Source organism: Cyprinus carpio, chromosome A8 (assembly GCF_018340385.1).
Source record: "Cyprinus carpio isolate SPL01 chromosome A8, ASM1834038v1, whole genome shotgun sequence".
Lineage (NCBI taxonomy): Eukaryota > Metazoa > Chordata > Actinopteri > Cypriniformes > Cyprinidae > Cyprinus > Cyprinus carpio.
In genome coordinates, this window is record NC_056579.1 from 2408628 (window position 1) to 2434106 (window position 25479).

General features: G+C 37.3%; 5 protein-coding genes across 7 annotated transcripts; 4 read left to right on the top strand and 1 right to left on the bottom strand.

The window, feature by feature from the left end:
- Positions 1 to 484: 484 nt before the first annotated feature.
- On the top strand, positions 485 to 5199 carry enkd1 (enkurin domain containing 1). The gene is made up of 8 exons (XM_019108822.2): positions 485 to 617; positions 1173 to 1264; positions 1343 to 1558; positions 1952 to 2124; positions 3631 to 3765; positions 3867 to 4009; positions 4490 to 4626; positions 4701 to 5199. Exons 2-8 carry the CDS (start codon positions 1180 to 1182, stop codon positions 4859 to 4861), a joined length of 1050 nt encoding a protein of 349 aa, XP_018964367.1. The 5' UTR covers positions 485 to 617; positions 1173 to 1179; the 3' UTR covers positions 4862 to 5199.
- An 894-nt stretch (positions 5200 to 6093) lies between these two features.
- LOC109095155 (DNA polymerase beta-like) lies at positions 6094 to 10598 on the top strand. Its single transcript, XM_019108823.2, has 14 exons — positions 6094 to 6296; positions 6784 to 6841; positions 7135 to 7201; positions 7294 to 7368; positions 7512 to 7570; positions 7656 to 7705; positions 7780 to 7831; positions 8371 to 8425; positions 8506 to 8578; positions 8656 to 8726; positions 8813 to 8899; positions 8974 to 9041; positions 9709 to 9848; positions 9987 to 10598. Exons 1-14 carry the CDS (start codon positions 6236 to 6238, stop codon positions 10079 to 10081), a joined length of 1011 nt encoding a protein of 336 aa, XP_018964368.2. The 5' UTR covers positions 6094 to 6235; the 3' UTR covers positions 10082 to 10598.
- A 1243-nt stretch (positions 10599 to 11841) lies between these two features.
- Positions 11842 to 17962, top strand: LOC109086929 (dynein light chain 1, cytoplasmic-like). 3 transcript variants are annotated; one of them, XR_006160609.1, is made up of 3 exons: positions 11842 to 12488; positions 17368 to 17526; positions 17648 to 17962. XR_006160609.1 is itself a non-coding variant. In XM_019101201.2 (2 exons), exons 1-2 carry the CDS (start codon positions 17395 to 17397, stop codon positions 17783 to 17785), a joined length of 270 nt encoding a protein of 89 aa, XP_018956746.1. In that variant the 5' UTR covers positions 17243 to 17394; the 3' UTR covers positions 17786 to 17962. The 3 variants fall into 3 exon arrangements, 1 of the variants encoding a protein (XP_018956746.1); XR_006160610.1 differs by having other exon boundaries at positions 17389 to 17526; XM_019101201.2 differs by lacking the exon at positions 11842 to 12488 and having other exon boundaries at positions 17243 to 17526.
- Positions 17963 to 18299: 337 nt separating this feature from the next.
- Positions 18300 to 20844, top strand: LOC109086930 (dynein light chain 1, cytoplasmic). Its single transcript, XM_019101202.2, has 3 exons — positions 18300 to 18520; positions 19208 to 19346; positions 20471 to 20844. The coding sequence occupies exons 1-3, from the start codon at positions 18315 to 18317 to the stop codon at positions 20606 to 20608; spliced, it is 483 nt and encodes a 160-aa protein (XP_018956747.2). The 5' UTR covers positions 18300 to 18314; the 3' UTR covers positions 20609 to 20844.
- Positions 20845 to 22491: 1647 nt separating this feature from the next.
- LOC109086920 (60S ribosomal protein L6-like) lies at positions 22492 to 25227 on the bottom strand. The gene is made up of 6 exons (XM_042761588.1): positions 25026 to 25227; positions 24845 to 24943; positions 23286 to 23429; positions 23017 to 23065; positions 22756 to 22940; positions 22492 to 22673 (listed from the first exon to the last, which is right to left on the bottom strand). Exons 1-6 carry the CDS (start codon positions 25206 to 25208, stop codon positions 22521 to 22523), a joined length of 813 nt encoding a protein of 270 aa, XP_042617522.1. The 5' UTR covers positions 25209 to 25227; the 3' UTR covers positions 22492 to 22520.
- Between the last annotated feature and the right edge of the window lie 252 nt (positions 25228 to 25479).

Sequence of the window (25479 nt, forward strand, 5' to 3'; positions counted from 1 at the left end):
CACACTTTTTAATTTCAAAAAATAATTATTGATTATTTCAAAGGGTTACTAATGACACATAATTTGGATATTTTCATGTCTGGGAAAAATTTGGGATTAAACGGGTTAATATTAATTTTAGTTATAATAATTTGACTAATGCAACTAATAATCTTATGTATTGTGTATATATTTTATAAATGCGTGTTTTTACACACACACGCACAATTAGTGGCTTGCTTTTGGGGACAGTGATTGCACAGACACTATTGGACGAGAGCTGAACTGGAGGATGACATCACTGAATCATCAATGAACTGACTTTAGCTGAAAAATGACTGTTATTGTCTTCTTGCATTATTGACAAACTATTTTCCTGTTTAACACTCTAAATCTCCTTTGACACAACCAGTATTCTATATATATATATATATATATATATATATAGTATAAATAGTATACTATTATTCCAGTTGCAGAAGGTTTCCGTGTAAAAGCTTCCTGTCTCTTTAAGGCGTTGCCATGGTGAAGCTTTGCGCTTGTTGTTAATGCGTCATCAGTCTGCGTGTAACAGAAGAATAGAGCAAATACCGCGCACTATCCGCACAATTATCAAAGAATTAAGGGTTTAATTAAAGGTAAGCGTTTTCAGCAGCTCATTTTCATTATATATGTTACTAACGGTGAGAGTTCACGCAGGGCCGCGATCTGTGATCAGATAAATGAAAATGCATTATGCACCTCATATGATCTAGACACGCTTGCTAAAAGCTGATATTAATAAATGCGTGTTTATTCTGTGATAATTACCTGTTGACCTGCTGATCATTAGACTGATATTAAAAGCATTCTGGTCTGAATGTAAAACACTTAATATATAAATATCTAATATTATCTAATATTACTGATAAAAGAGAAATTAATATAATTATTAGTAAAACATAATAATTCAATTGCATTAACTCTGAGCATTAAGAGCATTCTGGTCTGAATATAAAATAATTAATATATAATATCATTATAAATAATAAAATGAATATAATTATAAATAAAACAGTCATTATTTTAATTTTTAAAATATTAAATTATATTAACCCCATTTGCAGAGTACCTTTTGCATAAAATGCATTGTTAAACAAGTTTGATTTTAAGTTTTATTTGTTTGTTGCAACTTGTCGTCATCTCCTCTGCAGCAGCGGTATGTGTGAAGGGCCCTCAGCGATCTCTGGTCCCATTCCTCCAGACCCCACACTGTTTCCTGAGTATTACAAACGCCCGTCCTCTGGTAAGATTGAAACTGTGAGGCTTACTTCGTTTTGCATGTGTGATGCTTCATCTCATCTCTCTCTGCTGTCTTGCCGAGCTCGCGGTCGGCTGGAGGGGAACGCTCAGAGCGGCTCGTCTCCTCTTCTGAAGGGTCCGTTAGCACCAGATGCTGGGTGTTACAGCGCCCGCGGCACCCCTCGACCCCGCATCGGTGCCAACGCCGCTCACATCCTCGAGAGAGGACAGAGAGGGGTTGTGGGAGACCTGCTGAAGCTGGAGGGAGTGGCGCTGAACCCCAGCCCAGCCAAACCCAGTAAGATCAGAATACATGGCTGCATAAGAACAGGAAAATTGTGAAATATTATTACAATTTCAAACAGCTATTTTCTATGTGAATATCTGTTAAACTGTAATTTATTTCTGTGACGCACAGCTGTATTTTCAGCATCATTACTCCAGTCTTCAGTGTCACATGATCTTCAGAAATCATTATAATATACTGATTTGCTGCTCAAGAAATATTTCTGATTGTTATCAGTGTTGTGCTGCACAATATTTTTGTGGAAACTGTGACACGTTTTATTTTTCAGGATTCACAGATGAATAGAAAGTTCAAAACAACAGCATTTATTTGAAATAGAAATCTTTTGTAACATTATTAATGTCTACTTCCTCCATTTATCTCCTCCATGTTCTTCTTTGACAGAACCTGCCGTACGGGACTTTGGGAAAGAAAATGTACGCAAGCTACGTGAAATCCAAAGGCGTTTTCGAGAGCTGGAGGCGCAGAGAGAACATGCCAAACCCGCGCCGGTTAAAGCACTCTGGATCTCTCCAAAATACCAGGACGTCTCCTCCAGGGTTATGGCCCAGTTACAGGTGATTTTTTTCACATTATTCCCTTGGTAATTTCTAAATAGTTCAGTGCAGTAGCAGTGGGGTACTTTCTAGAGTTAGAATTTGATGTTAGACAGTAAATGCAAAGAAATAAAACAAATGCAGAGTCTAAACATGCAACTCATTTGTTTAAGTCTGTCTATTGTGCTTCTTTATTACTCACTAAACCTGAAACTATTACAAATCATTTTCATTAATTTAAATAATGTTTAACTTGTAATATGTAATTACGTAATAATGTAATAACTTGAAATATATATATATTTTAAGTATAAACGTTGCACTGGCAACTAATTGAAATTAATTAAGTTTAAGCTGAAGTTCTTAAGCTAAATAAAAATATTTAAAATACAAATGACAAAATCACATAACAAAATTACTTAAATTCAATCAACAATAGTGAAGCGCCGCCTACTTACCTGTCAGTCAACAATAGTGAAGCGCCGCCTACTTGCCTGTCAGTCAACAATAGTGAAGCACCGCCTACTTACCTGTCAATCAACAATAGTGAAGCGCCGCCTACTTACCTGTCAGTCAACAATAGTGAAGCGCCGCCTACTTGCCTGTCAATCAACAATAGTGAAGCGCCGCCTACTTGCCTGTCAATCAACACTAGTGAAGCGCCGCCTACTTGCCTGTCAATCAACACTAGTGAAGCGCCGCCTACTTGCCTGTCAATCAACAATAGTGAAGCGCCGCCTACTTGCCTGTCAGTCAACAATAGTGAAGCGCCGCCTACTTGCCTGTCAATCAACAATAGTGAAGCGCCGCCTACTTGCCTGTCAGTCAACAATAGTGAAGCGCCGCCTACTTGCCTGTCAATCAACACTAGTGAAGCGCCGCCTACTTGCCTGTCAATCAACAATAGTGAAGCGCCGCTTACTTGCCTGTCAGTCAACAATAGTGAAGCGCCGCCTACTTGCCTGTCAGTCAACAATAGTGAAGCGCCGCTTACTTGCCTGTCAATCAACAATAGTGAAGCGCCGCCTACTTGCCTGTCAATCAACAATAGTGAAGCGCCGCCTACTTGCCTGTCAGTCAACAATAGTGAAGCGCCGCCTACTTGCCTGTCAATCAACAATAGTGAAGCGCCGCCTACTTGCCTGTCAGTCAACAATAGTGAAGCGCCGCCTACTTGCCTGTCAGTCAACAATAGTGAAGCGCCGCCTACTTGCCTGTCAATCAACAATAGTGAAGCACCGCCTACTTACCTGTCAGTCAACAATAGTGAAGCGCCGCCTACTTGCCTGTCAATCAACACTAGTGAAGCGCCGCCTACTTGCCTGTCAGTCAACAATAGTGAAGCGCCGCTTACTTGCCTGTCAATCAACAATAGTGAAGCGCCGCCTACTTGCCTGTCAGTCAACAATAGTGAAGCGCCGCTTACTTGCCTGTCAATCAACAATAGTGAAGCGCCGCCTACTTATCTGTCAATCAACAACTGCACTAAAACAAAGGATTTAAACCTCCGTCTCTGTGTCTGTGTAGGAGACAAGCCCTCCTAAGAAACCCGAATGTCAGAACTTCCTGAAGGCTCACTCTCTGTGTGGCACTGGAGGTCGAGCGCTGCTCTGCCGCTCAGAGAGCGGACCGTCACCATCTGCAGGAGACTCGGATTCTGAGGTGTGCAATATACATATAAACATACTAAAATAGACATTAGTCCTCTGTGTCTTTCATACGAGTAGCTCCTCTCTCATTGTGAGGTGTTTATGTGTGTATAGATGCATGTGAGAGGACACACGATGGACTTTGTGAGTCATAACGCTCGTGCCGCTGGGAAGACGAACCTCAGGAGATCACAGTCCTTACAGAACCTCAGAGACAAACCACCACCCAGCGCCGTGAAGGGCAAAGTGCCACAATAGTGAGTCACTGATTTACACTAGGGTTGGGATCTGTGGGATTTTGCAGGCTTTTTAAAAGAAGTCTCTATTGCTCACAAAAGCTGCATTTATTCGATCAAAACTACAGTAAAAACAGTGAAATATTATTACAATTTTAAAAACTGTTTTCTATTGTAATATATATTCAAATGTAGTTTATTTCTGTGATGCGCAGCTGTATTTTCAGCATCATTACTGCAGTCTTCAGTGTCACATGATCTTCAGAAATCATTCTGATGTGCTGATTTACTGCTCAAGAAACATTTCTGACTATTATCAACAGTTGTGCTGCTGAATATTTTGTTTTTGTTTTTTAAAATGAGTATAAATTAAAGGCAGTACATTTTCTTAATGCAAAATAGAGTTTGTACTGTTTTACACGTTTATTACTACTGTTTCCCATGTGTTCTGCATACTGCATCAGTGCATGATTTTGGCCTAAACACTGACCTTCTTCTCAGTCTGGAGCAGAGGAAGCTGCAGTGGAAAAAAGAGGAGGATGAGAGGAGAAGAAACACTCCTGATCCATCCATTCCTGCTGGACACACTCAGATGTCTGAAAGAGAGAGACAGGAGACCCTGAGGTCCCTCAAAGACAGTAGGTCTTCATAAGCAGTGTCTGTTTTCACCTGTAGTTTGTGAAAGGATCGATTGATTTGTGTGTGTCTGTAGCTCACAGGTCTCTGGTCAGTGAGCTGCTGTCTCTCCCCATCAAAGCCGACACACTGAGCGTCCGCTCTCGACGCGCTCAACTCGATCAGCGTCTCTCGGAGGTCGAGGAGGCCATCAAAATCTTCTCACGGGATAAAGTCTACGTGAAAGTCGACTCTTAAACATCACATCCAGATCAGGCTTTTTCTCCTGTATTTCTGTATTTATTAGTTTTAATTTCCTGAGTTCACTGCATTTGAACGCTTGACACTATAAAGAGATTTGTGACTAAATAAGACTCATATTAGTGGCAGAGATCATTGATTTCGTTTTTGCTAATTCTGTAGTCATGCTTTGGTTAGATAATTATGAGATTTAACAGCCCTAATTATGAGATGAAAAGTCAAAGTTCTAAATTATTACATACTAAGTCATAATTATGAGATCGTTGTTATGAGAAAAACATGACGCACTGAGTCATAAATATGAGATAAAATTCAAAATGATGACATAAGTTGACATTTTTATTATAATTTTGACTTTTTTGTCACAATTTCAACTTCTCATAATTAAGTTTTTATCTCATATTTGACTTTTATCTCACAATTATGACTTAGCATGTCACACTTTTGACTTTATCTCATTATTATGACTTTTTATCTCATAATTATGATTTACCAAAGTATGTTTTTCTTGTGTAGCAGAAATGGGTTTCTATAGTGTTTGGTGGATTTGTATAAAAGTTCAGAATTGTCTGTAAATTAGGGAATTTGTACTTCTAGATTTTCTGCTGCCATGTACAGTAACAATTGTCTACAATCCCAAGGTGCTGCTGACCTTCAAATGAATCATAATGCTGTCTTTTAGCATGCTATTAGCAAACCTTTATATTCAATAGTTTTGATGTGTTATTGAAATGAATTTTAGTATTGCAGTACTAAAAAGTGGTGCTTGTTTTAAATGTCAGGTCACATTACACGAGCCTAACACACAATCGAAAATATCTGCACCAACCACAAAAACTCAAGTTTATTTTTCAGAAAAATAAATTCACAGTGTTTGTTTTATCATGTTTATTAAGTTCCATAAATTGGCACAAAAATATGTTTGCAACACACCTACAAGCAATGCATCATTGTGGTATATAAAAGCAAAAACAATTTAGCTTATTGTCATTTAATCAACTGGTGTGGCAGTGATTTTTATAGAGTGTATGAAATCAGTTTAATACCTTGATTAGATATTTTGCTTGAAAAGCGGCATCTTCCTTTATGAAAGAAATCATATGTGTACATAACATTTAAACGTAATTTGAGCTTCCAAAAGTACATTTTATGGCGAGTGTATTTATTAAAGACGGGGCGTGTTCATATTGATCCAATGAAAGCCTCTGATTGGCTAACGTACACGCAATGGGCGTGGTCCCTAAGCCCCGCCTCCACCATATTGCGTGGCTACAGCGCTAATGCTAAGGCTTTGTCCTGTAGTGTACTCAGCTGTTGTGTAGAAGTGAAAACAACACATTTATCCACACGTATTTTAAATAACTCTCAACTATGAGCAAAAGGAAAGCGCCACAGGAAACCCTCAACGAAGGAATCACAGATTTTCTCATCGGTGAGTTTTGCTGATGACAGCTCCGGTTAGCATGCGGCTAAGCTAACTGGACATTTAAATTACGAATGAATAGAAATACATCGGTTTTGTAGACATAACGTCTGTTTGAAACAAGATACCTCGCTTTAGTGGGATTTTAGACCTATCTTTATACCCGATTGGAAGTAAAACAGCGATAATCACCATTTTTGCAGTTTAATACATGCCATCAGGGCACAGTTTCATCTACAAAATAAAAGTCCGCAGTGTTATGTTCATGTATAAATAAAATAATGGATATTTGAAAATTATTTCATACCAAATATTTTCATTTATGTTTAAATATGTCTGTTTGGTAGCCCAGCTATTATCCGATTCTCCTGCTTGTTTTGTTTTCTTTGTTTATTCGATAAATGTCGAAAGGCATTTTATATTAATATTAATATTTTCCAGCTAATACACTGAGTCATATCTAAACTCTTAATCTTAATGGTCTTTCTCGTTTCAGAGTTGGCCAATTATGAGAGAAACGTCAACAGAGCCATCCATAAATACAATGCTTACAGGTAAGACAGTCTTCTCTAAAGTGTCTAATAATGTATATAATGTATATATATAGTAATAATAATATTTTTATTTATTATATTATTTAAAAGCCCTTGCTACGTATACTGTGTTTAGGCTAACTGAGACTTGTTATAGCACTCTTATATCATTGCTCTTTTGTTGTTTTTGATTGCTTCCATTGTCCTCATTTGTAAGTCGCTTTGGATAAAAGCGTCTGCTAAATGACTAAATGTAAATGTAATAATGTAAGAAATTATAATGAAATGTAACCTGTCTGGTGTTTTCTGTTCAGAAAAGCAGCATCTGTGATTGCCAAATACCCTCAGAAGATCAAAAGTGGGGCCGAAGCAAAGAAACTGGTACACATTTGCTGTTTTAATTAGTTTTAATATCCTGAAATGCGAGTAATACTTGTTTGTTGACTTATTTAAGTACTCGGTGTTCCTCTCAGGATGGAGTTGGTGCAAAGATAGCTGAGAAAATCGATGAGTTTTTAACGACGGGAAAACTGCGCAAGCTGGAGAAGGTATTCGAGTGCATTTGAAATGCATGCTTTATAGTTGATTTAAAGACAGCAGGCAGATGATTTTGAATTCATCCACAGATTTGGTATGTTTGAAACACATCTGTATCAGATTCTGCTTTGTTTGTGGTCTGTTCATCCTGTAGATTCGCAGTGACGACACAAGCTCCTCCATCAACTTCTTAACCCGAGTGACTGGAATCGGGTACGATCCGAGGCACTTCATCGAACAATCACAATAAAATTAGAGATGACTCAAACTCTATTCACCTTTATTCTTTGTTTTTTAGTCCTGCTGCAGCCAGGAAGTTTTATGATGAAGGCATCAGGAACTTAGAAGGTTTGTTTATGGTTATTTTGCATATATATATATATTTATTTAACATCACATTTTAATTCTCATCTGACTTTTAGATCTGAAGAAGATCGAGCACAAACTCAACCACCATCAGCAGATCGGGTTGAAGTACGTCTTGATTTAAACAGATAAATGAGTGAATTGTTTAACAGCAGCAGTAATGTTCGTTAGTGTCAGTGTTAATCTAGAACAGGGGTTTTCAGTCTTTTAGATGCAATGGCCTTCCAAATATAAACATCCTCATGCAAGGCATCCTAAAATTTAAATGGCAGCTTTATTATGCATAAAGACTGTGGAAAATTAATATTATAAATATGTGTAAAATGTTATTTACTTTCTATTATGTTCTTACTTACTATAGTACATTTATTATGTATTTATATAATTTTTATTTTGTATTAAATTAATTTAAATTTTAATTAATTTTTTAAAACTAATTTTAAATATATTTAAATCAAAATATTTATTTATTTAGTTGGGTAAACATTTTTTTTTTTTTTTTAAGTATTTATTTGTAAATTTTTCTCTAATCTTTTCCTTGGACTCCTGACCCCTGATCGATGTTCGATTTGTGGATTATGTGTGTTTATAATGCATGCATCTGTTTTTAATTTCTATTTTTATGCTCCTGTCTTCATCTTTTAAAGGTACTTTGAAGAGTTTGAGAAGAGAATCCCTCGTGTAGAAATGCAGAAAATGGAGGTTGCAGTTTCTTTCAGTGATCTTCATGAATGAATTCTACAGATTTATAAAGTCTCACTGTGTTTAACTGATGCTTGCAGGCTCTGATACTGAAGGAGCTGGATGTGGTGGACCCCGTGTACATCGGCACCATCTGCGGCAGCTACAGACGAGGTTATCAATCGTTCTGATGCAGTCAGTTATCAGTTGCAGCAACTAAATGTGTCACAAATGCATTTGTTAATGTTCAGGAGCAGAGTCGAGTGGTGATATTGATATACTGCTGACCCATCCGGACTTCACCTCTCAGTCTGAGAAACAGGTGAACGTTCAGTTTTAAAGACTGGATGATTGAATGCGTGCAGGGTTTGTCTTCTCTGAACTCCTGCTGTGATTTCTGTCCTGCAGCCCAAACTCCTTCACGCTGTCGTGGATCATCTGGAGTCCATCGGCTTCATCACTGACACGCTTTCTAAAGGAGACACTAAGTTTATGGTGGGTCTCTGTCTGTGTCAGTGTGACTGTCAAATAATAATAAATGAATAATAAATAAGGCATGTCTTCTTCAGGGTGTGTGTCAGCTGAAGAAAGAAGAGGAAGATGAAGAAGAGTATTTTCACCGCCGTATTGACATCAGGTTCATTCAGATTATTTCCATTATAATGTTTTTTGCGTTGATATTTTAGTATCACTGATATGCAATTATAGTTTTTATTAATACTTTGAATGTTTTTTTTAGATAAAATAAAATTTGTATATTTTTAAAATATATTTTTTTTATTAGTTATATAGGTTTCATCAATTAGTTTTAGTTCTTTTAATACTTCAGGGTAAACTAAACAAAAATGAGAAATGTTTCCTTGGCAACTAGCTGAAGAAAAAGTATTAATATTTTATTTTATTCAGCATTAATTTCAAATTACCCTTTTTTATGATTTTAGTAAACCATGATTTTTTATTTTAGAGTAGAGACATTGTTATGTGACTATTTTTCTCATTTTTTAATCAATATCTTGCATGCAGTTTAATTGAATTCAGAGAATAATACTCAGAAACATCAAGACTAAATAGTCCAATAATTTAAATCCGACTCAATTTCAAAATGAAGCAGAATTTAAAATATAAAAAATATTGAATCCTAAATCTAATATCTCATATTACAAAACTAGGATGCACAATCATTCCTGCCATCTGTAGTAGAACACGTCCTGTTTTAGCAGAGTATGTCCCTGTGGCAAATGTCATATTTGAGGAATTTCCTGTATATTCCTCATGTCTTTCTCTCTCTCTCTCTGGATCTGCAGGCTTATTCCTAAGGATCAGTATTACTGCGGTGTGCTGTACTTCACCGGCAGTGACATATTCAACAAGAACATGAGGACTCGCGCGCTGGAGAAAGGCTTCACTCTCAACGAATACACCATCCGTCCACTCGGCGTCACTGGTGAGACTCACGATTATACATCGCAGGACAGAAGAAAGTGCTGAGAGCTAGTGCAGACTGAGTTTCTGTCCATCCAGAAGTCTAGTTTACTTGCTGCTGCTTTCCTCAGCTGATGTCTCATGTCTCTGTTTGATCCAGGTGTGGCTGGAGAGCCTCTGCTGGTGGACAGTGAGAAGGACATCTTTGACTACATCCAGTGGAAATACAAGGAACCAAAGGAGCGCAGCCAGTGAAACAAAGATTGACAAAATTCAGCCTCAAACTGTGTGTGTGCTGCTCATTTAGGTCATGTTACTGTTTTTTAAGAGTAGAAGAGACATTTAGGGAGACTTAATAATTTTGTGTATAAGTTTTAAAGTTGTGAAAGCAGCTACTAGTAGTAGTTGATGGTGCTTTTTAATAATAATGGTCATGCATAATATTTGGTTTTAAAACCAAGAATGAAGTGACGGAGAGAAATGAAGTCACAGGCATGTCAATATTGTGACAACAGATATTTCATTATAAGATCATCAATCTCTCATAAGTATAGCAGCAAGCATATCTTTACTTCAACATACTCCACACTGGTATGTAAGAAAGCAAACTAAAGAAATATATGAATGATGATTGTCTGTGGTTGTGTTATTTAAAATCTATTATGGTGTTATTGGGATATTTTTATTTATATAATAGTTTACCATAATATGACAAAAGATTCTTGAAGTTTGTGTGAAAATTTGGATTCTGCATTAAAAATCCCACAAATCAGTTTTGGTCCGTTTAATTTTATGGATTTTTTTCCAAATGAATGTACATCTGAATTATGAATTGTTCTTATATGATGATATGATTGACTTTCTTTCTGCTGAGAATATACTGATAAGTATAGTAATCAGGGGGCTAGCAGTGTCCTTAAGGGGTGAGAGCCCACTCCACTAGAGGAATAGCCTCCTCATGGGCTTGGTCCAGCATGATTTTTATTGACGATATATATGTGTGGGCCAATTTATACTTCTGCGTCGAACCTATGCCATAAGGCTGATTTACACTTCTTCGTGAGACCTATGATGTAGTCTACTACACTGACACGGTCATTAACATGTATACTTCTGTGTTTCTGTCTGCGTTGCTCTGCAAGTACACTGCCGAAATGCTAGTTGCCGTTGGGGTTATATTGTCCTGTGTTGAGTTTCCTCGCCACTGTTTTAAGTTTGGGCTACTACAAACCATGGCGAGTGAAAGGGAGTATGTCATGTTTCAACAATTACTCTGGTTAAAATTTCTGAAACTAAAAATAGAGCTGAGAGAAGGTGTCGGGGGAGATGGTACGTACGACCTCTGAATGTTCTTCACTGTACTACTGAAGTAGACGCGGGAAATGTGTAGAAGGAAATGCGGTGCTACCAAGCCGACCAATTACAGGCCTTGCATTCAGCGTCGACTTGACGTGTAGTTACAATTTGGTGGAGGTGTGTGGAGGGTATGGCGTAGGTTCGACGCAGAAGTATAAATTGAGCTTAAAGGGATAGTTCACCCAAAAATTTTAATTCTGTCATTATTTACTCCACTGAACGTAAATTGCGTATGCTATTTTGTGTCAGCTGTGCCACGTGGATACGCTGTTCACATCATTTATGCTTTGATTTGAACGAAAACAATGTATACGCGTGGCACAGCTGGAGTGTATTACGTTCAGTGGATACTCTCCAAAATGTTGCTAGGGTGACGCAGAGGAGATGAATTGCTGAATAAAGTAGTTTTTTTTTTTTTTTTTTTTTTTGCGCACACAAAAAGTATTCTCGCAGCTTCGTAAAATTACGGTTGAACCCCTGATGTCACATGGATTATTTTACTGATCTCCTTGCTACGTTTCTGGACCTTGATCGTGGTAGCACCCTTGCTGTCTATGGGAGGGTCAGAGAGCTCTCGGATTCCATCAAAAATATTTTAATTTCTGTTCCGAAGATGAACGAAGGTCTTACAGGTTTGGAACAACATTGGGGTAAGTAATTAATGACAGAATTTTAGTTTTTGGCTGAACTATCCCTTTAAGGCTGAACGCTAGTCTTTAGATTCTTTTACACGTACAGTCTTTACTGGTAAATTACAGATAAATTACTGTAAAGCGATCATGTGTGAACAGGACCTTTTTTAAAAATACTGGTAAACTCGTTCCTGCAATTTACCTGTATGGGAAGTTGTAACATTAGGCTATCAGTAAATTACCGGTAATCTGCTCTGTGTGAATGCAGAACGAGATTACTATGAGCACCTACAAATTCAAAAGCAAAGCAGCTGCATGAATGTGAACGTTTTACAGAAAAGTGAAAACATCAACAAAAACACTGACCTTACAAACACAACACAGTACACGCAGCCGTTTAGAGGTCATTTCAGTTTACTATTGTCACAGAAGTTACTGGCATGTGTCTCTGCAGTTTTCTTTTCTGTTCTATTCTCTGCATTGTGCTGTTAGTGATTAATGATCTAGGAATGTTGTCAAGTAAAGTTGTGAATGCTGAGAGGTGGAAAGGATGAAGGCAAGAACAGGTGGAGTCAGTTACATATTTATTTTACTTTTGTTCAGCTTGAGTGTCTCAGACACTGTGAGTGAATCATAGCTATAATTGCATTGTTTAGAGATCAGAACATAATAAGGTAAGACAGTGTAAAAATCTTCCTTACATGTAATAAAGGTACTTATTGTCACAGCACTTACATATTATTGGTCTTTTGTTGGTTTGATAGCTTCTATTGTCCTCATTTTCTTTTGTTGGTTTGATAGCTTCTATTGTCTTCATTTGGGTGTTATTTTGGATATAAGCATTTGCTAAATGTAAATATATATATATATATATATATATATATATAGAGGGCGAGAGGGCGATATCGTGCAAATTGGGCCACTTTTCGGTTAATCGCTTGGGACACTCACAAAAAAAAAAACTTTTTATGATTAATAAGGACTGTTTTTAATATTTTTGTGTTGAATTGATGTAATAAAATAAAATTGTTCAGGCCCTACAAGTTTTGAAACATTAGCAGCCCCACATTTTTTTATATAGCAGTGTTCAGGTAAAATGGGCCAGTCAAACTGCAAAGTGAAACAGACATTTCTGTTAAAACACATTAAATATATTTAATTTTATAATGTAACAGTGTAACATTGCATTTAAATTACATTAGAACATTGATTTGAATTATGTTAAAACACCAATTTGAATAAATTTCATCAATAAAACATAAAAAACATGGGTTATGAATTATTATTTCTAAATGCGTATTTGTTTTTTATTGATTTATCAACCTTATTATTGAGAAGTATGAACGAGGCATCAGTTAATCAAAACGGCTTGTTCTAACAGCTTAATGCAGGTTTGCATAATGCCGCCCAAATGTTTACGCAAAGAAAGAAGGCGTAACTTTTATTCTCTCTGTTGCTGCCGGCGCCATGTCGTGGAGTCACTGTGTGTTTTGTTGTGAAAGCGAAACTACTTTGTTTGGCCTTCCAAAAGAGGACACGACATCCAGACCAGCACACACCACCCCATCTGCCCCCTGGCTGTCCGAAGTTCTCCGTGAACATCGCTCTAAACTCAGGGCTGCAGAGAGGAAATGGCATAAATCAAGAAACTCTACCGACCTCAGTGTGTATCAGTCTCTCCTCCCTTCCTTCTCTGCAAATTTCTTCACTTCTAAAACATCATACTACCACAACAAAATTAACAACTGTTGTGACTCTTACACACTTTTCAAAACTTTCTCTTCTCTTCTTTGTCCGCCTCCACCTCCTCCTTCATCGACTCTTACAGCCGACGACTTTGCAGTTTTCTTCACAAATAAGACAAGAACCATCAGTGACCAATTCTCCACACCGCAGACTAATGATTACTTCATAACGACTAATACACACTCTCTCTCCTCCTTCTCTCCACTCTCAGAGATGAACGTTTCCAAACTTATCCTTTCCAATTATCCTACTACTTGTCCACTTGATCCTATCCCCACTCACCTCCTTCAAGCCATTTCTTCTTCAGTCATACCTTCACTTACTCACATTATCAACTCCTCTCTTCACTCTGGTACATTTCCCTCAGAATTTAAGCAGGCTCGGGTAACCCACTGCTTAAGAAACCATCTCTAAATCCAGCACTTCTAGAAAACTACAGACCAGTATCCCTTCTTCCATTCATTGCAAAGACACTTGAGCGAGTTGTGTTCAACCAACTCTCTATGTTTCTTGTACAGAACAACCGCGTGGACAGCAACCAATCTGGCTTCAAAAGTGGCCACTCAACTGAGACTGCCCTGCTCTCGGTTACTGAAGCCTTGCGACTGGCGAGAGCAGCTTCAAAATCCTCAGTTCTCATTTTGCTGGACTTTGTCTGCTGCTTTTGACACTGTTAATCACCAGATTCTCCTGTCCACCCTCAGAAAGATGGGCATCTCTGGAACCGCTCTCCAGTGGCTTAACTCCTACCTTTCTGATAGATCCTTCATGGTGTCTTGGAGGGGTGAAGTTTCTAAAGTCACAACAACTTGCTACTGGGGTTCCTCAAGGCTCAGTACTTGGACCGCTTCTCTTCTCCATCTACATGACGTCATTAGGATCTGTCATTCTGAAGCATGGCTTTTCTTATCACTGCTACGCTGATGACACTCAACTCTACTTCTCATTCCAACCAGATGATCCGACGGTAGCTGCTCACATTGCAGCCTGTCTGAGTGACATTTCTAGCTGGACGAATGACCATCACCTTCAGCTCAGCCTTACTAAGACAGAACTGCTGGTGGTTCCAGCTAACCCATCGTTTCATCACAACTACTCTATACAGCTGGGTTCGTAAACCATAACTCCTTCCAGGACAGCCAGAAACCTAGGAGATGTGATCGATCATCAGTTAAGCTTCACAGACCATATTGCTACAACAACCCGGTCCTGCAGATTTGCCTTATACATTAGGAAGATTAGACCCTTCCTGTCAGAGCAAGCCACACAACTTCTTGTCCAAGCTCTTGTTCTCTCCAGACTGGACTATTGTAACGCTCTCCTGGCGGGCCTTCCTGCATGTACTATCAAGCCTCTTCAGCGAGAGTTGTCTTCAATGAGCCAAAAAAGCTCATGTTACTCCTCTCCTCATCAGGTTACACTGGCTACCAGTAGCCGCTTGCATCAAATTCAAAGTACTGATGCTTGCCTACAAGACGACCACTGGCACGGCACCAGTATACCTAAACTTACTAGTTCAAACGTATGCGCCCTCCAGAAGCTTGCATTCTGCAAGTGAACGACGCCTTGTAGTGCCATCCCAAAGAGGTTCAAAATCACTCTCACAGACCTTTTCCTGGACTGCGCCCAGCTGGTGGAATGACCTCACAATCTCAATTCGAACAGCTGAGTCTTTACTCATTTTCAAAAAACATCTAAAGACTCATCTTTTTTGCCAGCACTTGACCAACTAATACTAGCACTTACCTTTTCTTGTCTATTCTGTTCTTGGAAAGAAAAAAAAAAACCTTAGCTCCGTGTTCTGTGCTAGACTAACTGAGACTTGTCATGGCACCCTGTATACTGTTGTTGTTCTCTCATTGTTCTCATTTGTAAGTCGCTTTGGATAAAGTGTCTGCTAAATGACTAAATGTAAATGTACGACTAGAAATCAGTGGTTAAGTTGTATTTACAACACTGTTCCAGAACAGTTCAACCCCAAATATTCAGATTTGTGCTGCGCATTTTATGGATGATGAGGACTGTGTCCGGAACCAGTAGCCTGCAATGTGTCTGTGGCACAATGGCTGTTTCTATAAAGTTGGGAAGTTCAGAATCAGAATTAGCTTTATTCACCAGGTGTGCGCAAACACCCAAGGAATTTGTTGTGGGTTTTTAAAGGTGCTCCTGGTACATACATACATGCATACATACACATCTGACATGAGAACAACAACAAAAAAAAATTTAACAAGACTTCGCAATAAATAATATGAAAGAATCTGGAACAGTATATTAATTTATGTACAGATTTGTGCATTTTTACTCTATGTAGAACTGTATAAATAATAGAGATATGCATATGTATTTACATAATACTTGATAAGGCAATAATTAAAGATGTAGAATGATTTATGGAAATTAATTACAGAACACAGAATTACAGAACACAGGTTATGATTCATGTGTTAGCTGTTTAAGCTGGAGATGGCATGAGGGAAAAACAGTTTTTTCCCTGTTTGTACAAGTCTTTGTCCCCACTCCTGTAGGCGTCCTCTTTGGCCTGGCGATGCTGTTTGAGTTTTTCACTGAACCAAGGCTGGTTGTTGTTAAAAGATAAATAAGTCCTGGTGGGAACACACGTCCTCACAGAAACTGATGTAGGATGTCACGGTGTCAGTAAGTTCATCCAGATCAGTTGCTGCAGCCTCAAAAACACTCCAATCAGTAAGTTCAAAGCAGGCCTGTAAATCTTGCTCTGCTTCAGCAGTCCATCTCCTTACAGTTAGCAGTTAACTACAGGCTTAGCAGATTTGAGTTTCTGCCTGTAGGCTGGTAGAATATGAACCAAACAGTGATCAGAGAGTCCCAGCACTGCTCGGGGGACAGAGTGGTATGCATCCTTTAAAATAGTGTAGCAGTGGTCCAGTATATTGCTGTCTCTGGTGGGCCATGTGATGTTCTGTCTATATTTAGGCAGTTCACGGGTGAGATTAGCTTTATTAAAATCACAGAGAACGATAATGAAAGAGTACGGATAACATTGTTCTGTGTGTGTGATCTGATCGGCCAACATTTCTAGCGCAACACTCACAAGCGCGTCAGGAGGAATGTACACACTCATTAGAATAAATGAGTAAAACTCCCGCGGTGAATAAAAAGGCTTGCAGTTAATTAAGAGAGCTTCCAAATTTGGGCAGCACTTCTTCTTTAAAACTGTCACGTCTGTACAGCAGCCTTCATTGATATAAAAACATAATCCACCACCTCTCGTTTTCCCCGATGACTTGGTGACGCAGTCTGCTCTGAACTGCTGGAAGCCCGTTAGATGTAACGCACTGTCCGGGATTGCTCCGTTCAGCCATGTTTCCGTGAAGCAGAGCGCAGCGGAGTTTAAAAAGTCCTTGTTTATGCGTGTGAGGAGTCGTAGTTCGTATGCAGTGTTATTACATTTGATTACTATTATTAAATCGGCATATTAGAATGATTTCTGGAGATCATGTGACACTGAAGACTGGAGTAATGATGCTGAAAATCCAGCTTTGATCGCTGGAATAAATTACATTTTAACAGATATTCACATAGAAAAGAGCTGTTTTAAATTGTAACAATATTTCACAATATATTAAATACAGGTAAGGAGAAAAGACTTCTTTCATTTAAAAAAAAAAAAATCTTATTGATGCCAATTTTTTGTTTTTTAAACACTGATTTCCTACTTGATTACTTGGTAAAGTGCTGCATCTGTTAACAAAAAAATTAATAAAAATATGTTCATTTTCAGATTCTGTCACGTTTAAACACTTTCATACTTGCTCATTAAAACAGAATCTGTACTTACGGCTGCAGATCAACATGGCGAGATCATCGATTGTGATCCATAATGCAGTCATGAGTGACGAGATGCAGCGTGAGGCTCTGCAGTGTGCTCTTCTGGCTGTGAATATGTACCAAAATGCAAGTGGCATTGCTACCTACATTGCGAAGGTTGTTCCAAGAGTTCCTTGTTTTACTGAGTCAATTCAATATCTTCACAGGCTGCATGCAATTTAATAAATATTGTAAAATTGTGATAAGTAGAACCTTAACACTGCATTTTTCCTTTTAGGAATTTGACAGAAAGTATCAACGCACCTGGCATTGCGTCGTGGGGAATACCTTTTCTAGTTATGTGCAACATACGAGTAACTCTTACATGTTCTTCAGTGTAAGCGACAAAAATATTCTGCTCTTCAAGACTGGCTGAATGACAGCAATAGTTTAAATGCATTTTATAATAAGATGCTGGAGTTGTGTCATGATTACACTATATGCTATCGATTCAATAAACATTGTATGACTAGATTTCTCTCATTCCTGATCTGTGTATTTGGTTCAATGTCTTGCTCTTTACACATTAATAAATTACACATATTATTACAATGTAAAACAGCTGTTTCTGTCTTAATATATTGTATTTTCTATCGTAAATGAATCGTTTTTTTTCTGACTGTTTTTTCTTATGTCAGGCATTACAGGGTTAAATGTCACAGTATTACTGTTATAGTTTCGTAGATTTGTAAGTTTATAACTTTTTTGCGGTTTCATTTGTTTGCTGCAAAGGACAAGCATTTTTCTTAATATAAACAATTTATAAAAATACACAACTTCAAACCTCGGTTAAGAATAAACACCTCCACGCCCGCCTTTGCCCGCCTTTTTTTCCGGATTCGCTCTCTGTTGCTATGGAGACGAGAGAAGCGTGTTAGGCGCAAGGCATGACGGTCTGAAATAAAATGCAGAGATACATTGCAGCGAGACTCTGCAAAGCCGACCAATCACAGAGCCGGGCCTGGCCGCGACAGCCAATGGGAGGCGAGAGCGGGAGGAGCCAACGGCAGTTACACACCTACGTTACTTTTAGCCAAGCACACAGCGGGAGCATCAGGGCTGCGAGCGAGTCGAGTTTCTCTCCGTGTCAAGAAATCTACACACAAAGAAGGTACAACTTTTACTTCCATCCGTTTAATGCATATCAGTCTGTAGAATTAAACATCCTGTGTGTTTTTTTTTTGGCTCAGAGTAAGCGATGTTGCACCTACTTGACCGTTTGCGCTCCAATATTTCAGCAACTGTCCTAAAATATAAATAAAAACAATCATTAATAATAGGATTGATTAGAATATAAATAAAAACATGCATAATTCTTTCATTAACCATTAAAAAATGTGAAGTGAGGTGTTTTTGTATTTCTAAAAAAATTATAATAATAATAACCATGGCGCCATTAATTAATCGTTTACTAATAAAAACAAAGCATCTTAAAAGGCACAGTTTGGTTTAATATGTTAAGACATTTTTTTGTGTTCAGTTAACTGATTAATTAAAAGCTAAATGAGCATAATTTCCAAATAAGTATCATAAGTTTGGTGTAATATTCTGTGGTGCTGAGTTCAGGTGACCATGGCAACAGTAACCTGGTGAAATATACCACGTGATGTTATGCAATAATGATGGAATCAAGGCTGTGGAGCAGCTCATGTGCTGATATTATATAACGCCCATCCGCCCGGCTGGCCACCGTCGCAGTCAGCAGGGGTTTGGGGCAGGATGAGCACTAGATAGGGTGCGTCACAGGGTGCTGCTCAGACTGAGCCCTGTTTAACACTGAATGTCTCTGTCTTTCCAGATCCAGCATGTCGGACAGAAAGGCCGTGATCAAGAATGCGGACATGTCTGAGGAGATGCAGCAGGACGCTGTGGAGTGTGCAACACAGGCGCTCGAGAAGTACAACATCGAGAAGGACATCGCCGCCTACATCAAGAAGGTGAACGACGCTTTAGTGGGCGGAACACTTTGTGGGCTGAAAAATATGAATTATGAAAAACGTATATGGCTTTTATTCATTAAACATAATTAATTAAAATATACTGAAAACATAAAAAACTTTTACAATTATGAATATGAATGAAAATCTATGAATTTATTCATTACAAATCTATTTTTTAATAATAACATTAAATGTTATGTATTTTTAGCATTTTAATTACGTTAGATTAATTTATAAAAAATTGTGAATTATTGAATGAGATTCTTAAATGAATGTATTATTAAAAAGATTAATATAATTGAATTAAAGTGCTAAAATAATATAATAATTCATTAGTTATTTATTAGGTTTTAATATTAATATAATTAAAATGTTAAAAGAAAATATTAATTAGTTATTTATTAGGTTTTTATTTACATTTAAATAATTTTTAGAAAATGTAAATTAATTTATTTAAAAATTAGTTTTAATTTATTAATATTTGATTTTATGTATTTTTTTAGCATTTTAAGTAAGGTTATTTAAATTTATTTAAAAACCTAAATAAAATATCATTTAATATATAATTATGGCAATTATGCTAAATTGGTACATTGAAATCGACTTAATTTAAAAACTAAATGTATTTTATATTTTAGCATTTTAATTAAGTTAGATTGTTTTAATTTATTAATATTGTTTGTATTAATAATAATACATTAATAATATCTTCTATTTATGTCCACAATTCGTTGGGTATTTTAAACCTCTAAAATATAGTAAATGCTTTTTGAAGTCATCGGTTGACTTTATTTTAACTTATTTTTGTATAATCAACAACTTTAAATCAATAGTTTTATAATTCTTTTATTTAATTTTGTAATTCACAATTTAATGCTCCATGGGATTGTAGATCTTCCCCTCATTAAAGCTGCTAAATTCACACTCTTAAGTACTTTTTGCTTCAACTTAAAAGTTTATAAGTTTTTTTTTTTAATCCCGATGAGAAAAAATGAATGGTAAAAATACTTCCCCAACCAATGCTTCTGAAAAGATATAAAAAGATCATAAATGTCACGGCTTTCGCTCTCAGATATGAACAGCGTTTCATATTAATCTTCAATCGTGTTGTTTCCTTGCAGGAGTTTGACAAAAAGTACAACCCCACCTGGCATTGCATCGTGGGGAGGAACTTCGGCAGCTACGTGACTCACGAGACCAAACATTTCATCTACTTCTACTTGGGTCAGGTGGCCATCCTGCTCTTCAAATCGGGCTGAGCGACGGCACCCATTCATTATGAACTGACTGTACTGACGAGGCGAACCATTCCTGCACTGGGACCTGCCTTCTTCTCTCGGCTGCTTCTGCTGTTGTTCTGATTATTGTTTAGAAAAAGCCTGTGTGAGAGGGAAATGCCATAAAGAAACTTGTATTTATTTTTGTTTTCTATACACGGTTTGAGCGTTTTATGTCACCTGTGTTTTTTTAATTAAAGCGAAATGGTTTGGCTGTTCGTCTGGAGTCTCTTATCTTCAGGATGCTGTCAGACTCAACTGATGTTAAATCTTTGATAACTTCCAAACCCTCACAACTCTCAATTATTTTTAAAACTAAGAAACAGAAACAGCATTGAAGGTGGGAAAAGAAAAATATATGACACACGTGTGAATATTGTTAAATATTAACAATTAAAATAATTCAACTTTGTTTAGCTTTTAATTAATTTTTATTATTACTTTATTAATAATAATAAATTAAATTATCTTTAAAAAAACAAAAACTAATTAATGTGATTATTGTTACACAAATATTATTAGTTTAATTACAATAATCTACATTAAAATGCCCCCCAAAATCAATTATTAATATATTAAAATGGTAAAAGATTATATTATTTTAATAATTAAGTCTTAAATCAGTTTACAAAGATTACAAGATTTAGAAATTCAAAGTGTAGAATTATTTACTATTTAAATGACTGCAATGAGACTCTTGCCAAGCTATTTCTAGAAAACTACATCACGTACAGATCTTATTTTTTATTTTATTTTTTACTAAAATGCAGAACGATTATGTGGTATGAGAAATATCTGGGAAATAGCAAGACAATTTCATTCATGCTCAATTAATTAACAGAATTGGCCTTTAAATGCACTTAAATACATTTTGAAATTCCACTTTGTGCATTTTAAAATCATCTTATTGCATGTTTGTTTGAACATTTTGAACCATTTATTGATAGACTACTTTATTTTTTTTTGGAACGATTACTCTTTACAGCTTATCGAAATATCAAATGCATTTGTAATTTAGTCTTTTTATCGATTAATTTGTGAACCAATTAATGCAAATTTGTGATTAACCTCTTAAGTGCCACCGACTGTTCTTTTTTTCAGTCACACATCTTAGTAATATTCATAACTTACATATTTGAAAACTTAAAACCTCAAAATTCATCCTGTGAAAACCATTTTGAAATCTGACGTTGTGTTACCATGGAAATCGTACTTTAATATCTTTTGTCAGTCTCCTTCCCCTTAGTGGGTGGAGTCAGGTGTCATATTACAAAATGTATTATGGTCTATTAGAATCACAACTTGACAAAATACATATCGGAGAGGTCTGAGTCTCAAGATTTTGTGACAGACGTAATATTGACAGAGATATTTAGACATTTGTGACAGAAAAATGCATTAAAAAAATTCAGTGGAGTTTGTGATGGTACCCGGTGGCTGTTTGTGGTATAACGGCCTAAATAAAATCTCTCATGAACCTAATTTTTTTTTTCAACTTCAAATTTGGAACACAACTTATTTTAGAAATAAGGCTTTCATTCTATAGCAATTTTGGATTCAAAAATATTTTGAAAAATATGTAAAATAAAATAAAAATGGTACAGTGCATTTTCTTAACAGTAAATTTAAACTTCAACTTTTTGAGACTTTAATATTTTGAAATGATTCCACTTCTGCAATAATCTTCAGATTGTCTTAAAGCATCCATGAATTTTAACAATTTAAGTTTGAATAGTGCACTTTCACATCTATATTCAAAAATGGGGGGTGGCACTTAAAGGGTTAAACCCCTTATTACTCCGTTCTACACACTTACAGTGAGTCCACCTTCTGACACGTTAAATAACGCAAGGAACACAAAGTGATCTGGGTTGCCACAGATTTTATTAGCACTTTAGAAAACCAGTTTGTGTGGATAGACTCCGTTAGACAGGCAGAACGTGGAGCGCAGGTATCCTTTGAGCTGAGGAACCTTCTTGATCAGAGGAAGCAGCTGAGAATCCACCGCTTTCTGGTCAGCCTTCCGCTGCTCCGTCAACTGGTACTTCTGCAGAACCACAAAACACACACAAGATCAGAAAAGCTGCAAAAGCATCCGATGACCCGGAATTGATTTAGCGCCGTCTCACCTCCTTCTCAGTGTCGAAGATCTCTCCCTCCTGGTGCTTGGGTCTCCTCAGCTTCTTCTTCTTGAAGTAAGTGTCGGTCAGTGTTTTGGGGATCTTCACGCTAGAGATGTCCACTTTGGTGGTTGTGGCGATGCAGAACTTCTGGTGAGCTCTCCGCAGAGGCACTCGGTTCAGAGCGAGAGGACCTGAGAGAGACGAGATCAATTATACACCCGCAACAAAACCCCTCCGCCGCTTCAGCATCAAACAGCGATCACATACCAGTGACGAGGAGAAGCCCGGTGCCCAGCTGCTTGAGGAAGACCACGCGCTGCAGAAGGAAACAGAGTGACCGTTAACAGCGTCAGGCCTCACATATGAACCTCTTCTGCAATTCAAACATCGCCTAGCTGAACGGTTAACGAGTGTTTGTGTGTTAGGAGAGCATCTGTGCTCCGCATGTAGGAGTTCCGTCTCCGTTCGGCTTCTGAACGCCGTGATTTGAAACCACAGCATGCTCGGATGCTATAAAGACGGAGAGGTGCGTGTACCTTCCCGCGGTGGCGACCGGTCAGCAGGATCAGGACCGTCCCGGGGCTGATGGACTTGCGCAGTTTCCTGCGGTGCTGAGAGAAGGGCTTGATGCCGTGACTCCGCAGCTTACGGGGCACGTCCTCTGTGGGGTAGTACCGGGGCTGGACACACAACACACGTCAACATGAAACAATGTGGAATGCAATTCAGAAATCACACTCTTTAATCTGCATATTATTGTATGAATTAAGTTTATAACAGAGTCATATCTTAAATATTTGCATCATTACCTAATAACTTCTCAATGAGTTAATGCACAAACAGTTTACTATATGTGACCCTGGAGCACAAAACCAGTCACGTATGAAGCAATAGCCAACAATACATTGTATGGGTCAAAATTATTGATTTTTCTTTTATGCCAAAAATCATTAGGATATTAAGTAAAGATCATGCTCCATGAAGATATTTTGTAAATTTTCTACTGTAAATATATCAAAACTTAATTACAGATTAGTGATATGCATTGCTAAGAACTTCATCTGAACAACTTTAAAGATGATTTTCTCAATATTTAGATTTTTTTTGCTCCCTCAGATTCCAGATTTTCAAATAATTGTATCTCAGACAAATATTGTCCTCCTAACAAACCATACATCAATGGAGAGATTATTTATTCAGCTTTCAGAAGATTCATAAATCTCAATTTAGAAAATTTGACACTTAAGACTGGTTTTGTGCTCCAGGGTCACATATTACTGATATTTACACTTTCAAATTTGACCAGAAAAACGTAAGAAAAGGCGCAAGAAAAATCTCAAAACTCATTTTATTTGAATCATTAAACCTAAGAAAATATAATTACCAGCATCAGCTCGTTTGAATTCAGTTAAATTCCTTAATTATTTATACCTTCTTGCATCACATTTATTTCAACACTCCTTAGAAATTCTATTTGACTAGCATTTTTACTATAGAATCTGAAAATTTTAAGGACCAAATACTCTGAAATCAATGACGGATTAAATTTAATTCCTTTTTTTTTCTTTCTTCAATGCGTCTTGAATCACGTTGGCTTATGTTTTCAATATTCATGAGAAATCAACCAATTACATGAAATTTATTACAAGTAATCTGAGCATTTCCAATATCAATATTCTTATTTTTCAATTTCGTAACATTTGAACCTATTACTTTTTCCTTTCCTTATAACTTGACTGTTGAATATGCATAGCTAATGTGTGCACTAATTATTTATTTTCTATAATTATTCATTTTATTAAAAAACATTTTACTTGCGTAACTTTCACTTGAAAGATTGTGTTTTCATTCCTTGGTTCATCAATAGACATGCATGCTGATAAACAAAACTTAGCCCCAAAAGTGTGCAAGATATAAGACTAAATACATTTCACAAAAGTCTTTCAACACCAATCTAACTCCAAGATCACAGAAAATCTGCATAAACTTAAGTGTGAAGTTAAAACTAGGGTTAAAATAGACACGAAAGCAAGTTTACGGTTATACGATTCCGGTCCCCGAACAAGATCTCAGTGATTTGCTCATAAATACTCACCAGTTTGCGCAGTTTGACCACACGGGTGCCTCCATTTTTGTCTCCGCCGACAGTTTTGACGACTTTGGCGGGAGCCCTCTCCTTTATCTTCTTCTCAACCTGAAACATCAAGACAGAGCGTCAGATAACCCCAGCTCTGAGGCGAGACCCGTGACCCTGCGGTGGACACACAAACACTCACCTTCGTCACGGGAGCCTTAGTCTTCCTCTTGTACATGGCCCGGCGAGCGTACATGGCCGAGCGGGAATAGCGGCCGATGCCCCGCACCAGGACAGGGTTACGGCTGCCATGCTTACGGGCCTTCTTCTTCTGATCGCCCTCCTTCTTCTTATCGCCCTCCTTCTTCTTATCGCCCTCTGCCATCTGAGAAAACACAGGCGTTATTAAAGCATGCATGCACACAAAAAGACATGCATCACTCAAGAGCAAGCTGCTCTGAAAACATGTGCATTATGAACAGTGCTATACATCTCAACAATAACATCAGCACTTCTATTCTACTAACTAGAGTCAAAAATCATTGAGAAAAGCCTTTAAGAATATCTCAACTGTTGCATATAGAACTGATACTTCAATGAATGGACGCTCAGTGTATAAATACACACACACATATATGTTTATGTATGCATGTATG

What these genes read in the sequence shown, in the direction of transcription:
- enkd1 (XM_019108822.2), top strand. Translation starts at nt 1,180, where the DNA reads ATGTGTGAAGGGCCCTCAGCGATCTCTGGTCCCATTCCTCCAGACCCC. An exon ending in CAGGAGACTCGGATTCTGAG is followed by an intron (nt 3,766 to 3,866) that starts GTGTGCAATATA and finishes ATGTGTGTATAG; the next exon opens with ATGCATGTGAGAGGACACAC. An exon ending in CCTGAGGTCCCTCAAAGACA is followed by an intron (nt 4,627 to 4,700) that starts GTAGGTCTTCAT and finishes GTGTGTCTGTAG; the next exon opens with CTCACAGGTCTCTGGTCAGT.
- LOC109095155 (XM_019108823.2), top strand. Translation starts at nt 6,236, where the DNA reads ATGAGCAAAAGGAAAGCGCCACAGGAAACCCTCAACGAAGGAATCACA. An exon ending in ACCCGAGTGACTGGAATCGG is followed by an intron (nt 7,571 to 7,655) that starts GTACGATCCGAG and finishes TTTGTTTTTTAG; the next exon opens with TCCTGCTGCAGCCAGGAAGT. An exon ending in AAGGAGACACTAAGTTTATG is followed by an intron (nt 8,900 to 8,973) that starts GTGGGTCTCTGT and finishes TGTCTTCTTCAG; the next exon opens with GGTGTGTGTCAGCTGAAGAA.
- LOC109086929 (XM_019101201.2), top strand. Translation starts at nt 17,395, where the DNA reads ATGGCGAGATCATCGATTGTGATCCATAATGCAGTCATGAGTGACGAG. An exon ending in TTGCTACCTACATTGCGAAG is followed by an intron (nt 17,527 to 17,647) that starts GTTGTTCCAAGA and finishes TTTTCCTTTTAG; the next exon opens with GAATTTGACAGAAAGTATCA.
- LOC109086930 (XM_019101202.2), top strand. Translation starts at nt 18,315, where the DNA reads ATGCAGAGATACATTGCAGCGAGACTCTGCAAAGCCGACCAATCACAG. An exon ending in GAAATCTACACACAAAGAAG is followed by an intron (nt 18,521 to 19,207) that starts GTACAACTTTTA and finishes CTGTCTTTCCAG; the next exon opens with ATCCAGCATGTCGGACAGAA. An exon ending in TCGCCGCCTACATCAAGAAG is followed by an intron (nt 19,347 to 20,470) that starts GTGAACGACGCT and finishes GTTTCCTTGCAG; the next exon opens with GAGTTTGACAAAAAGTACAA.
- LOC109086920 (XM_042761588.1), bottom strand. Translation starts at nt 25,208, where the DNA reads ATGGCAGAGGGCGATAAGAAGAAGGAGGGCGATAAGAAGAAGGAGGGC. An exon ending in CTAAGGCTCCCGTGACGAAG is followed by an intron (nt 24,944 to 25,025) that starts GTGAGTGTTTGT and finishes TTGATGTTTCAG; the next exon opens with GTTGAGAAGAAGATAAAGGA. An exon ending in CGGGCTTCTCCTCGTCACTG is followed by an intron (nt 22,941 to 23,016) that starts GTATGTGATCGC and finishes CGTCTCTCTCAG; the next exon opens with GTCCTCTCGCTCTGAACCGA.